The sequence below is a fragment of the Bemisia tabaci genome, chromosome 10, assembly GCF_918797505.1.
Source record: "Bemisia tabaci chromosome 10, PGI_BMITA_v3".
Classification (NCBI taxonomy): domain Eukaryota; kingdom Metazoa; phylum Arthropoda; class Insecta; order Hemiptera; family Aleyrodidae; genus Bemisia; species Bemisia tabaci.
Window position 1 is genome coordinate 9485731 of NC_092802.1, and position 14905 is coordinate 9500635.

Genomic DNA, 14905 nt, shown 5'->3' on the forward strand with positions numbered 1-14905 from the left:
TTTCAGCAGTTCATAGATTATCTCCACTCGCTACCACGCCAAAGGAGCATATCATTGCGTCTGATCATTGAAGTTTCTTGAGAACCAAGTTGATGAAAAATGCAGATGAAACTGTAGCTTTTCTTGTTCTTGAAAAACTTTAATGGCAGATTTTCTTATACAGCGAGGGAAACGTCTCTGCTCCATGGTCATAGTCGCCATGACTGAAGATTTCTTCGATGGTAAAGTTCCTTATCACCTTTAATACGCTTTAATATCACAGGTCTTTACATCTACCTCATTGTAAGTTGCTTTCAAGCCTCTACTTTGACAACTTTATTCTTGATGTGGAAGCCAACGTTTTGTTACCCACAGGAGTTACTTGGAAATAAATACATTCATGTAGGATACCTAGAATTTACTACCGACACATAGTTTCCTTTGCTTCAATCTGCTTTTGCGCAGTTCCTCATACTGTAACGTGACAAGACTGAGTCATAGAAGGGTGCCTCGGCTCCCTACTAAAGAGAGACAGGGTGCTGAAAACACGAACCCAAAAAGATAAGAGGATGAAACACTAAGTATACTTGACTGCAAAAGTGAAAGAGCCGGCTGAGGCCCAGCCTCAAAGAAGTACAACTGGAACTTCTCACACTAGTCCTAATCGGAACATTTTAATTCAAACATGGAAAAAGTTATGACATAGGTACCTATCGAGCATTCTTTTTGCACATCGCGGTAAGACATGATACTTTCAAAGACGAGAAAAATCAAGTTTATTTTCCATGAAATTAAAAAAAAAAAATTAGGCATTTTCACCGCGACTTGTTTCTGAAAACACAGAAATGAGACATTGATTTTTACACGCAACTTCATAAGAGTTTTTCACTTTCATTGAAGAAATTTGAAGTTCATTTTATAAATCCTTCCATTTTAAGGGGATGCATAATGAAGGTGACATCACTTAACCACAATCCTATCTGCAGTTGCATCATTTCAGATGTTCTTAAATTTTTTTTAACTATTTTGAAGCATAACAGATCAGTACATGAAGAAAAATTGCATGTAATGCACCGATTCTGAGATGCTATCAATCCATATTCCTTGCACAATGGAAATTTTTCTAGGTTCACCATTGATGTGTATGTCTTATCACATTAAAAGATAAAAAATAAATAAAAAAAGCCACTTAGCGCCCCAGCTGGGTCTTATTAGAAAAGATATTAAAAAAACTTAAATTCCCTCCAAGTATCAGAATGGAAAAATCCTGAAGACCTTTCTCTTCAAATCATGGTGCAAAATTAAAAGGAGAACGTTTCTCCAAAGTTCATTTTCAATTAAGTCTATTATTGGACATAGCCTTTCTCTGATGAAGAAAAGGAAGACATTAATGGTGACGCTAGGCTTTTATTGCTCATCAGTCGAGGTCAAATTAAAAATCGAGACCTGTTTACTTAGGTATCTACTTTAAGGGTCAGAAACAAAGCATAAATTTAGTTTAATTTACAACCATTGATGGAATTTCCTGATCCATTATGGCTCTCGTTCTGCTAAGAGAGCTACTTAAACTTAGAGGTCTTTAGTGTCGTCCACGGCAAAGACAAGCAGCCTATACATAATGCTCCATTTGCAACAAACGATTTGACAAACGATAAAATGAAAAGTAAAATAAAATGCACAATGGTGAACTAGGTTCGATTGGTTCTGTGCGTTCGGGCATCGACGTATGACCGTTCGCGAATCGACCTCTGACCGTTCGCCACGAATCGACCATTGCCGATGTCGACCTTTGCTACTCGTTCGAATTAAGGCAGGAAATGAGGAGATGCGATTTGCCGGAGAGCTCTGGCAAGCTCAACACTCAAAGTGAGTTCACTTTCTTTCAATTTTTGAAATGTATCTCAATCTCTATAATAATGGAAAGTAAAATCCTGATTTTTTTCATTTAAACAACGCAACATTTCATGTTTAGCCATGGCTTGTTCTAGAATTCACTGCGTCAATTTCCATCTTTCTATTTATGCAAGTTACCGCTTTCCTCAACGCTGCAGATGTACACGGAAAAAAACGATATAGTGCTGATCACCAACTGTTTAGATCAAATGGAGCCAGCTGATATGACAGTAGCGCTGAGCCCTAAAACTTGAGGGTCCAGCCCCACAGCCTGTAGGTCTCTGCAGTACTGCCATATCAGCTGGCTCCATTCGATCTAAACAGTTAGTGATCATCACTATATCGTTGTTCCGTGCAGTCTATGCAAATTTTTAAAACAGAAGTCTAGGCTCCTGATTATACATTCTGAAAATATTCACAGATAATTCGTAAGCTATTTGGATTGGGACATAATTAAACGTGTAGGAGTTTTAATTTAAGAGCTAATGAATCAGCGTAGTATACTGCAAAGCTACACTTGTCTCGAAGTTCCTTCCATTCATTCGATGGCCAATTTCATCTCCGGGGAGTTAAAATAGTTGCTCAAGAAAAATGCAAACTTCCGCAATAGCGTAAGACCGTTAATTGCACTACTGCGTGCTTGCAGCTTTATTCAAAGTTCCTTCAATTAATTCGATATGCAATTTGATCTCCGGGGAGTTAAAATAGTTGCTCGAAAACAACGCAAACTTCAGCAGCGACGTAATATCATTGATACAATTGATTGATCGACCGGTACTAACTGATGGTAGTGATGGTGTATAATCTCTAGACGATTTCACTTTTTTTACATTTTACGGTTTTTAGGAATACGACCCGTTTTTTTAACACTGATTCCTTCAATTGAAGTTCCTTCAATTCATCTGATATGCAATTTGATCTCCGGAGAGTTAAAATAGTTGCTCGAAAACAGCGCTAACTTTCGCAGCGACTTAATAGCATTATTGATATTATTGATTGATCGACCGGTACTAACTGATCACTGGAAAAAAAAAAAAAAAAAAAACACATTGGATCTAGAGTCGAGACTCTTGAAAACATTAACAAGAAAAAGGACTCTTGATTCAATCGGATTTTTGCTTGAATCAAAACAAAATCCGCTTTAATTAAGAGGTTTGGCTCTTGATTTAAGCTAGATTCTGATTGAATCAAGAGTAATTTTTCTTGTCGATGTTTTTAAGAGTCTAGACTCTAGATCCAATGAGTTTTTTTTTCCAGTGATGGTTTATAATCTCTAGACGATTTCACTCTCTGCACATTTTACGATTTGTAGGAATGCGCCACCTTTTATTAATACTGATTGGTAAAGAGCTGCGAGCTGATTATTAAAATTGATAGACAAAGCTGTAGACAAAGGAGACATAGGGAATATGAAGCTATCCAATTGGTTAAAATGGGTGATTCCTATTCATAAATTAAGGGAGAAAATGATGGACTAACTATCGGGTCTCTCGTGGGTTGTGGTTAATTAGTCTATTACCTACCTCCGTTGTCCATTGCAACCACCCGCTTGCACCAATAGGATCCATCCATACCTCTTTTGTGTCCTTTTGTCAATAGCTTTGTCTATCAATTTCAATAATCGGCCCGCGGGCCTCTCGGGCGATCGACCCGCTTTCCTCTATCATTTTCTCGATCCGAAAAAAATCCGAGGCACTTCGATCTGCAACTGCCCTCGCGTTCGACAAAACTCACGATCGGTCGCGGTTTTTGTTTTCGGGGTTTTCGTAATTTTTTCTCGCGTTGTTTACCGATCGCCCTCGATCGGGAATCGGAGATTCGTCACGGTGGCTTGCCATTTTTAAATCCCGCCATCGGTGCAAAATAGTGCGGATAATCGTTCATTTTAGAACCTTAAAAACGATGCCGTAGTTGATATCTTTCTACTCGGCCAGTGCCTGATCGTCATGCCCGATTGCCTTCCTGAGTTTGGCGACTAGATTACGGTCACTCTCCGTTGCCTGTTACGGGTTAGAATTTGCCGATTTCAACACGGGTTTTCGAGCGTTTTACAGAGATTAAAATCATGATAATATTTGGATATGATTTAATGCGAAATATAATTTCAAAAACAGTTAAAAGCAAGAGGGGGGATTCTGATGCGTATAGGTATTCTGCCGTATTAGGGGAAAACGCCGTATGAACCTTCAGGCGTTGTCAAATTTCCTTTGATAAAACACGAATTTACTGGTAAACTTATGAATATTTTCTTTCGAATTTTTCAGATGATTTTGCTCGCAATTTCACCTAAAGTTCTGAAAATGTCAAGGAAAAATATTCCTAAGGCCTTGTTTCCACGGGACGTTTTCATGGGATTTTTCCCAAGTTCGAATAGCAGAAATGAAACTTCTGGGATTTTTCCCAGTCACCGTCTCCACGGGACGAGGCTCATACGGTCCTGCGACCAGTTTGCGCGGGAAGATAACTTAGTTAAAGTCGAGTATTTAACCGGAATTAAATTATTAATTGCACTCAATTGACAATTATACACATTATTTCAACTAAACAAACATGAAGAATGAAGTAATCAACAAAATATCGCACAATTCGTTTACACTTCTTCCTCTTCTCTCAGTGGGTCCTAAGGGTAAAAGGACCATACTTGGCACTGGCAACATCGCAAGTGGGATTTTTCCCCGGGACAAATCTCGTGAAACGGCCCGTGGAGACAAGGCCTAAGTGATACAGCACAACGAGCTATAAAATTTAGTCGTGAAAAAGATTATCAGTAATCGGATGCATAAAATACTAGAGGCGCGAGGTCTCTTTCCGGAGCATCGTAATTTGAAAACAAGACGATCGAAAGCGCGCGGGCCCAAAACAAAACAAGTGTTGGATCAAACCGCGCGGTAACGTATTACATAAATCAATACCCTCATCGATTCAATAAGCGATGGGGCATTCAAAAAGACTTATTATGATTAGTATAGCTTTCAAGCTCGATTATGACACGTACGCTCTCTTTTATTTCACGAGAGTGAGGATTGAGACGTTCTTTGGAACACGTATTTTATTTATTAGTGCCTCCTTTCGTCGGTTCCTGTTTCGAAATTTAAGCCAGCGACCGGTTGTTAAACTTCTCCTTTTAGCTCCCCTCAAATAATAATCTCATATTTCGTTCGTTTATAGATCACACTTTCTCATATTACGTTGTTTGCCGGATTAAATAACGTACCAGTGTTCGAAATTCACAGGCGCCATCATCGCGCCAAATGCGCCTAAAAAATCGACCGTGGCGCCTAAAAAATGAAGGCTCTGCGCCAACGTGGCCCCTCAAAATTGCCCCTTAAAAATCTGAATTTTCATATTAGGTGATTATTTGAAATTTTCAGCACTACAAACTTTTCTCTTCCCCAAGTTACAGCTTCTTACTAGTTCTGTTACGAAAACATCTTGCGTCTAACTTTTCACTAAGTGCGCCGTAATATGTAGGCAATAAGTCATTTTGGCCCCTAAAAAATCTTCAGTGGCGCCTAAAACTCAAAGGTGAGTTTCGAACACTGAACGTAACCACATCTCAAAGTTGCAAAATGTCTACTTGTACAAGGAGAGATCATTTCTTATTTGTAAGCGTATGTGTCACAGATTATTTTCCCTCTGGTAATCCACAAAACCGTGCAAAATTTACGATAGGAATTTCTGAGTCGTACTCCCGTAAAAAAATTTTTTTTGAAGCTGAGTTAAAACTGAAAGTATGTGAACGTAAAAATTAACTGTTTCATTCAGGGCCGGATTTACCTACTTGCCGCCCATGGGCCGCCTGTATTTTGCCGCCCCCTTCTCATTCGTTATGAAACATGAATAAAAACCATCAGGGGCCGGAGGGGGAGGGGCGAATAAGACGCGTTTACTCGTGTTGGAAACATTTTTCTGCGAAAGCCCTGTCAACACTACTAGCAAAATCTCCCGGAACCTTGCGCGAAAGTTAAGTTCCGTGACCCTATCTCTGTGTGGGCAAGGCCTTCCACATATAAGAAATGAACAAAAAAATTATGAAAGAACAAACATAAGTGTGGTTTAAAAATTTTAACCTCTGCCTTCGCGCTGCGTTGCTGACCGCACCGTGTTTGACGCAATGCGTGAAGTATGCATGCAGTCTTGTAGGCGTTAGGCGTTTCACGTCGACCGCTGCTGACCGCGCAGTATTTGACGCAATGCGTGAAGTATTCATGCAGTCTTGTAGGCGCTATGCGTTTCACGTCGACCGCTGCTTACCGCATTGTGTTTGACGCAATGCGTGAAGTATTCATGCAGTTTCGTAGGCTCTAATGTGTGTTAAATGCCGACCGCTGGGCCGAGGGCTTCTCCTTTTCATCTCAAGTCCTCGTCATCATTGCTCTCTGCGCCGCGCCGTTCCAGACTCGACTAACTGAAGGTTCTGTCTCTTGTATCATCGAAAGATGACAAAATTAGAACTTTCTATACTCTCTGGAAATGAGAGATTTTTACGCCTTTTCTTGTTTGTAATTTTTTTTCAGAATCCAATTTGTTTTTATTCCTACTTTTAAAAAATTGCAAAATTTGCCGCCCCCTAAAATTTCCGCCATGGGCCGCGGTCCATGTGGCCACCCCCCTAAATCCGGCCCTGGTTTCATTTACCAAATCGTTTTTGACAAAATGCAATATTTCACATTCGCACGTCGTAGCTTTATTTCAGGGTTTACAAAGTAGATTCCTCGGTCAGGAGCAGTATTGAAATGTGCCTCAAGGCGTAATGGACCGTTTTTTTCTTTTGCCAAAAATAAAAAATGAAACAGGAAAATTAGCAAAATTCGTTCAATATCTCGATGTTTGTTTATTTCTGGTGAATGTTCGCCGCTACTTACCCAGCGGGCTGATTATTAATATTTATAGGCAAAGTTATAGACAAAAGACACCAAAGGGAGATGGAACGATTGGCTTGTTTGAAAGGGGTGGTTGTTAAAGATTATGAGGTAAAATGATGGACTAACTCTGGTCCCGTAGGTTGCCGTTAGTCAGTCATCACTTATCTCTTTTGTGCATCGCAACCACAAGCTTCCTCCAATAGTATTGCGCCATTTTCCCTTTTTCATCTTTGGTTATTGCTTTATCTATCAATTCGAATAATTAATCGGCCCGCTTGGACCCGGTGCTGGCTCGACAAATGAAGCTCTTGATTGCTGAATTTATCGCAGAAATTAGTGGCACCCGAGGTTGGGGTCACCGTACTTGGAACCGTCTGTCGGCCACCGACATCGTACCTCCCTGAGCTGCTGCGACACCCACTGACGTCAACAATTGAAGCGTCTAGTAATTAGGAAGAGGAATTTAACAGGATCAAGGAACGCCCACCTAGCCCAGCCTAATCTAGAACTCTGCCGCACTGGAAAAAAAAAAACACATTGGATGTAGAGTCCAGACTCTTAAAAACATCGACAAGATAGAGTACTCTTGATTCAATCAGATTTAAGCTTAAATCAAGAACCGAGCCTCTTAATTTGAGCGGATTTCCTTTTGATTTAAGCTTAAATCTGATTGAATCAAGAGTCTTTTTTCTTGTCAATGTTTTCAAGAGTCTGGACTCTAGATCCAATGTGTTTTTTTTTCCAGTGCGTTCTAAGGAAGAACGCCGTACGGACATTCGAGAGTTGCCGAATTTCCCTTGATGAAACGTGTATTTTTGACGCAATTTAAGCATTTTTTCCCTTGACATTTTCAGATATTTTAGATTAAATTGCGTACAAAATTGTCTGGAAATTTTGGGGGAACACACATCATATTATTATTATCCTTTGATAAATTGATTCTTATTTTTTTACCATCAATTGAAATGAGAATAATCAATGCAGAGTGTGCTAATATTTCAAAATCATGAGTTATAAAACACTAAATATTAAAGCCTAACAGAGCGCAGCCGCGTGCTGCCAGCGCGAGAGGCTCACTGGCGCCTACAAACCTAAGTGGATACTTCACGCATTGCACAATGCTTGAAGTATCCACTTAGGTTTGTAGGCGCCAATGCGCGTTACGCGCTGGCCGTGGGCGCGGCCCGTGCGCCGCCTGAAGCAACTATTTCACAACAGAGGTGTTGCACAGTATTATTCGAAATTGAGCGTATTAAGAATGACAGGCATCCTTTAAAAGTGCAGATCTTTCCTCGCAAAGAAATCAAGATACTTATCGTACACAAGAAAACTCTAAGAGCCTTTAGCTGAGGCAAATATAGACGTTTATCCGGTTCAGGTATAACAAGGTGGGAATTTCTTGAAATATAATTAAGTCCTGTTACACCAAAGAGGTATAGAGAGTTTTACTGAATTTTGTCTCATTGAATTGACGCTCCCCATTTTTACCAAAACTCTCAACTATTTATTATTCTCCGTCGGACCAAACAGACAAAACAAAAAAACAAGCAAACCCTCATTCTTCCAAGACATTGTATATTTTCATCCAAAAACGTCGTGAGCAATTGTCGTTTGTATTTACATGTGGGCCAATTAACTTTGGGTCTCAACTGGCACGTGGACCAAAACTCCCTTGCCGAAAAACGCGTGGACGTTAATTACTGGAAAAAACAGGTGCGCGGACAAAAAATCGTTGACGAAATGTCCTATAACCGGGAATTTCGCCAAAATGTGTCAGGGAAATCGGGGAAATGTCAGGGAATTTCATTTTCTAAATTCTGTCAATCCTGACTTAGAGGCATTAATTATGATTGGTATAATACTAAAAATTATTCATGCTGGCACTCTGATGCTTTGATCTTTTTGGTCGTGGATTCGAAAAAGGGCGTTGCTCCTTTTTTTTTTTTGAGGGGGAGGAGAAGGATCTGTTCTCTGTGCTGATTATTCATCAAATTCTTAGCCTCTAATTGGAAGAAATACGGCATATCCTTGATTTCTAAGAAGCCAATTCGTTGTATTATTCTAACGTCAACAGGATCTTCGATTACACCATCGAGGAGCAATTTTTCTCTTTTAAGAGCGACTTCCTGTGGCGGCTGTTGTCTTGATGCTGACCTCAAGTCATTTTTTTGTGTGAAAAAATTTCATGGGTCTTCTTTTTTCTCCTCTGCTCCATGATTTTTCTTTTTAAGGCGGTGTTTATTTTCTCCTATAAGTATCTTAAAAACTTCTTCAGTAAAATGAGTCATGCCACTTCTGACGACCCTTAACAAACTATGCAATTACCAAAAGCAATCGAATTAATAGCTTTGCAAATATTTCCAAAGCAAGAGCATCAGACATCCGAACGAACGCGGTCAGTTCTGACCTTTCTTCGATTCTTCTCAAATATTGAATCACGGTGAGCCCACGATTGCCGAATGCGCCTGGCGTGGCGTGTTTTGCGATATATCGATTGATCTGCCGTTTAAACTCATGGAAAAGGATCGATAGACAGGGTGTTCGCAACGAGCACCTTAATAATCGATTCTTTGCCATAGCTTCAAACGGGGAAATATCAATAATCGATCATTCACCCCCACGCCACTGCTCAGGCTTGCGTATTTCTTTTTCTTATCCTCTCCGGCCTCCGGCTCTGACATTCCTCTCCTAACGAAGCAATTGTTCTGCTTCTTCGCAGCCATCAGGACACTGCATGGAAGTCTCTCCAGATCCATTTAAGCCGTTCCCCCGCCCGCAGGGGTCTTCATTTCCGGTTTCGTGTAGTAATCCCGTAGAATGATGAGTAAGCGAATAGTTTTTTACAACATAAAAAAATTGCTATTTTTAAAAATTTTATGGTAGATTTCCATCTACTTTGAAGTTTGTCATAAACGGAAAATTTTCATCGTATAATTAGCCTGAGATTCAGGTCCGCCGAATGTCAGCGAGCCGATTGTTGAAATTGATAGACAAAGCAATAGACTAAGAAGTTGTAAGAAGTAGGGAACCATCCAATTGGTTGAAATGGGTGGTTTCTATAGACTAAGGGAGAAAATGATGGACTAACTATCGGGTCTCTCGTGGGTTGTCGTTCATTAGTCTATTACCAACCTCCTTTGTCCATTGCAACCACCCGATTCCGGACAATAGGATCCATCCATACCTCTTTTGTGTTCTTTGTCTATCAATTTCAATAATCGGACCGCGGGCCTCTCGGCTGATCGGCCCTCTTTCCTCTATCATTTTCTCGATTCGAAAAAAAATCCGAGGCACCCAAAGAAACTTCGATCTGCAACTTCCCTCGTGTTCGACAAAACTCACGATCGGTCGCGGTTTTTGTTTTCAAGGTTTTCGTAATTTTTTCTCGCGTTGTTGACCGATAGTTTTTTACATAATAAAAAATTGCTATTTTTAAAAATTTTATGGCAGATTTGTATCTACCTTGAAGGTTGTCATAAACGGAAAATTTTCATCGTATAATCAGCCTGAGATTCAGGTCCGCCGGATGTCAGCGAGCTGATTGTTGAAATTGATAGACAAAGTAGTAGACAAAGAAGACTTAAAAAGTATGGAGCTATCCTATTGGTTGTAATGAGTGATTCTTAAAAACTAAGGGAGAAAATGATAGACTAATTATAGGGCCCCCCGTGGGTTGCTGTTGGTTAGTCCATCACCTACCTCTTTTGTCCATTGCAACCACCCGCTTCCACCGATAGGATCCTTCCATATCCTTTTTGTCTTCTTTGTCCATCGCTATGTCTACCAATTTCAGCAATCAACCCGCAGATCCGGCCTCCCGGTGCAAGGAGTGCAGCCTGCAGTGTCTGCCCCGTCCCATCCGGTCTTGGGATGATCCAGACGTTGGTTGGAGGTTCTGGTTCGTTGAGTCTTATTAATTTTACTCGTCAGCCAGCGCGCGCTGCCATCAAATCCCGGTTTTATGACCCGAGCGCGTCACTCGCTCCGCGTGACTCATCCGGTCAACGGGAACGCTGTCGTGATAAGGAAGAACGCCGTATGAACTTTTGAGAGTTGCCAAATTTCCTTCGATAAAATGTTTATTTATGAGGAAAGTTATGAATATTTTTCCTTTGAATTTTCAGAATTTTTAGGTAATGACTGAAATTCAAACGCATTTTCAGGTTAGAAATCGACAGAAGAGGGCGGCACTCATTACTTGAAAGCACTGTTTTCATTGGCTCTCTGGAGGAATATTGTCACCGATTTCTGTCTTGCTTGAAATTACGTCATTTTTTGTTCACTTACGGCTTTCTCATATGTCTCTTTTTGATACAATTAAGATGAATCTAGCTGTTTAAGTAATTTCAGTGATTTCATTTAAAAGTGGTTAGACGAACTTTGATGGAAACTCGATTTCGAGAATTTGACACTTACTCTGCCGTGCTAAGGAAGAACGCCGTATGAACATTTGAGAGTTGCCAAATTTCCTTCGATATAATGTTTATTTTTCAGGAAAGTTATGAATATTTTTCCTTTAAATTTTCAGAATCTTTTGGTAAAATTGCGAACTAAATAATCTGAAAAATTGGGAGGAAAATATCGATTAATGTACCAGGAAATTCGCGTTTTATCAAAGGAAATTTGGCAACGCCTGCAGGTTCATACGGCGTTTTTCCTTATCACGGCAGTATTTAGCCTGTCAGTACGGCCTCCGCGGCCGGAGTTTTTTTTCGGTGTAACAGGGTGTCTACAAGTCCGGAATTTTCGGAAAATCCGGAAATAGTACTAATCTTTTAGGGTGGTCCGGAAGTACTGAAAAAGTGCGGAAATTCCGGAAAAAGGTCCGGATTTTTTTTTCATTTTCGCAATTTGAGCGAGAAATTCAAATTTTTTAAATTTGTTGAATTTCGTCAATTGGGAGTTTTGAAAAAGTACTGAAATTCCGGTAAAAGGTCCGGTTTTTTTTTCATTTTTGTCGCAATTTGAGCGAGAAATTCAAATTTTTTAAATTTTTTGAATTTCGTCAATTGGGAGCACTGAAAAAGTACTGAATTTTCTCGCTGAGGAGGTACTGAATTTCTCGGGAATGTACTGAAATAGTACCATAAAAGTACTGATTTTTGGCCAGTCTATTTTAGTAGACACCCTGCAGTGTAATCAAAACACTTTAAGCGTAAGGTTGGCTGGACATTTCCTCCGGAGAGAAAAGCCTTTAAGACTTTTTGGGTCTGTTTTCAGCCCACATTTTTTAACTTCATCGCTTTTTTCTAATGGCTTCTCAGAAAACCTGACTACAGTCATTTTTTAAGCAGCCACACCCCAAGATATGATTTTAAGGCCGAATTCTAAAATGTTGGTTGTTGGTTTGTTTCAGCGTTAACGGAGACGACATCCATTGTTTCGAGGTATACGTGTCGAAGAGTCGGCCTCACATGTTCGGGGCCTTGTGCACGACCGAGAGGCGAGTCTGGATGCAGAAGATACTTGAGTGTTTCACCACCGCCTTCCCTCTCAACTATAGCGTCGAATTCACCCGGGCAGGCTGGTGTTATCTCAAGGTAAGCTGAGCACCATCAATTCGAACCTCTATTCTGCCATGCTAAGGAAGAACGCCGTATGTAACTTAATTTTGAGGACCAAGTTTAACAACTATTCTCACGTTCAGAATATACTCTTTTTTTAACTTTTGATTTTTGACATGAGAGGAACGAATAGTTGAATTCAAAACTACCAACTCATTTCCTTCCTCCATCCCCCCTCACCCTAAAAACATTCGACTTGGCTAGTATTTGTTGAACCCGGTCCAACTGATGATAGGTCTTCAGAAAAAAATAGATTCGGCTTGTAATGATTCCGTGCTAACGAAGAACGCCGTATTAGCTTTCAGGCGTTGCTAAATTTTCTGTAATAAAGTATGAATTTCTTGGTAAGCTCATGAATATTTTTCTTCCAGTCTTATAGTAAATTGTGTTGGCAATTTCACCTAAATTGGCAGAAAATTTCGAAGTAAAATATTAATAACTTTCCTCGTTGATAAACATTTTATCGAAGGAAAAAAAAAGACACGTTATATTATTATTCTCCTTTGATAAATTAATACATATTTCCCCCCATCAATTTAAATGAGAATGATCAATGCAGAGTGTGCTAACATTTCAAAATCCTGAGTTAAAAAACGCTGACCATGCGAGTATAAATATTAAAGTCGAACAGAGCGGAGCGTCGTGCTGCCAGCGCGAGAGGCTCACTGGCGCCTACAAACCTAAGTGGATACTTCACGCATTGCACAATGCTTGAAGTATCCACTTAGGTTTGTAGGCGCCAATGCGCGTTACGCGCTGGCCGTGGGCGCGGCCCGTGCGCCGCCTGAAGCAACTATTTCACAACAGAGGTGTTGCACAGTATTATACGATATTGAACGTATCAAGAATGACAGGCATCCTTTAAAAGTACAGATCTCTCCAAGCAAAATAACTCAAGATACTTATGATACACTGGAAAAATCTAACAGCCTTTAGCTGAGGCAAATATACAGGTTTATCCGGTTCAGGTATAACAAGGTGGGAATGTCTCGAAAGATAATTAAGTCCTGTTACACCAAAGAGGTGCAGAGAGTTTTAGTGAATTTTGTCTCATAGAATTGACGCTCCCCCATTTTTACCAAAACTCTCAACTATATATGTATTACTCTCCGTTGGACCAAACAGACGAAACAAAAAAACAAGCAAACCCTTATTCTTCCAAGACATTATATATTTTCATCCAAAAACGTCGTGAGCAATTGTCGTTTCTATTTACATGTGGGCCAATTAACTTTTGGTCTCAACTGGCATGTGGACCAATTAACTTTTGGTCTCAACTGGCATGTGGACCAAAACTCCCGTGCCGAAAAAACGCGTGGACGTAAGTTACTGGAAAAAACAGGTGCGCGGACAAAAAATCGTTGACGAAATGTCCTATAACCCTAAGTATCAATATTTATCATGATGAAAATCAACACTGAGGCCGTTGCTCGCTTGTTCGCCGTCTTTATCAAGATAACGAAGGCCACCATTCAACAAAAAATGACAAAGTTACGGAAACCGATTAGCCGGCGGGTCAAATTCCTTCAAATGATAGGGTAGGCAAAATTAATCACTTACAAGGAGTAATAGTTGTATTCTCGATTTTGCCCTTTTTATTATCAATCCTCCCAGTTTTGAGTGTGTACCGTGTTTGATAGCAACAATAGAGTTTTAAGTGTACATGTGAGCAGCATTTCACGAAATTGTTGCAATTGAGGAGCTTTCCGGAAAAATGGCACATACCGAAAAAACAAGTCGTGAGAAAAACGCATTTGAAGTTTTCATTCCTACTTTCTGGGCACTGATGATGACATACTTCGGAACTGGGGCACTCATATCAACGTTCATACATCCTAGAATGAATAACGACCATTGGTAAAACTTACACTTCTTTCAGTGTTGTGGGAGGAATTTTTCAAAATTTTCCGTTTTGTGCCCTTTTTCCGGAAATGGACCGGTGGTTATAGGTTTTGGCTTTCAAAGTTAAATTTTCAAGACTTAAACGAGTTTCTAAACGAAAATAAATCATAATTTCGATCGCGAACGTGCGGGTGGATCATTTTCGAGCATCGTTAATAAAAAAGACAGCAAAACACGCGAAAAAATCGATAAATTTAAACCCACCAGACTAGAGCTGTATACCGAACCCGTACCGATACCGATCGTTACCGATCGATACCGACCGAAACATTTTCGATTCACCGAATACCGAAGCCATCGCGATATATCGTACATACCGAACATACCGAGACTTACCGAAACATACCGAAACATTTTCGATTCATCGAATACCGAAGTTATCGCGATATATCGTACATACCGAAACTTACCGAACATACCGAAACTTATCGAACATACCGAAACTTATCGAACATACCGAACCTTATCGAACATACCGAAACTTACCGAACATACCGAAACTTACCGAACATACCGAAACTTATCGAACATACCGAAAGTTATCGAACGTACCGAAAGTTATCGAACATACCGAAAGTTATCGAGCATACCGAAACTTATCGAACATACCGAAACTTATCGAACATACCGAAAGTTATCGAACATACCGAAACTTATCGAACATACCGAAAGTTATCGAACATACCGAACTTTGTTGAATCC

The 14905-nt window shown here is 40.0% G+C and overlaps 1 protein-coding gene across 1 annotated transcript in view; it reads left to right on the forward strand.

Annotated features, from left to right (window-relative positions):
• RhoGAP15B (RhoGAP_ARAP and RA_ARAPs domain-containing protein RhoGAP15B) overlaps positions 1 to 14905 on the forward strand; it is an 85095-nt gene that overhangs the window by 44764 nt on the left and 25426 nt on the right. Inside the window, exon 4 of the mRNA XM_019053462.2 lies at positions 12094 to 12277. Coding sequence (XP_018909007.2) covers positions 12094 to 12277 — 184 coding nt within the window. The remainder of the gene's footprint in view (positions 1 to 12093; positions 12278 to 14905) is intronic.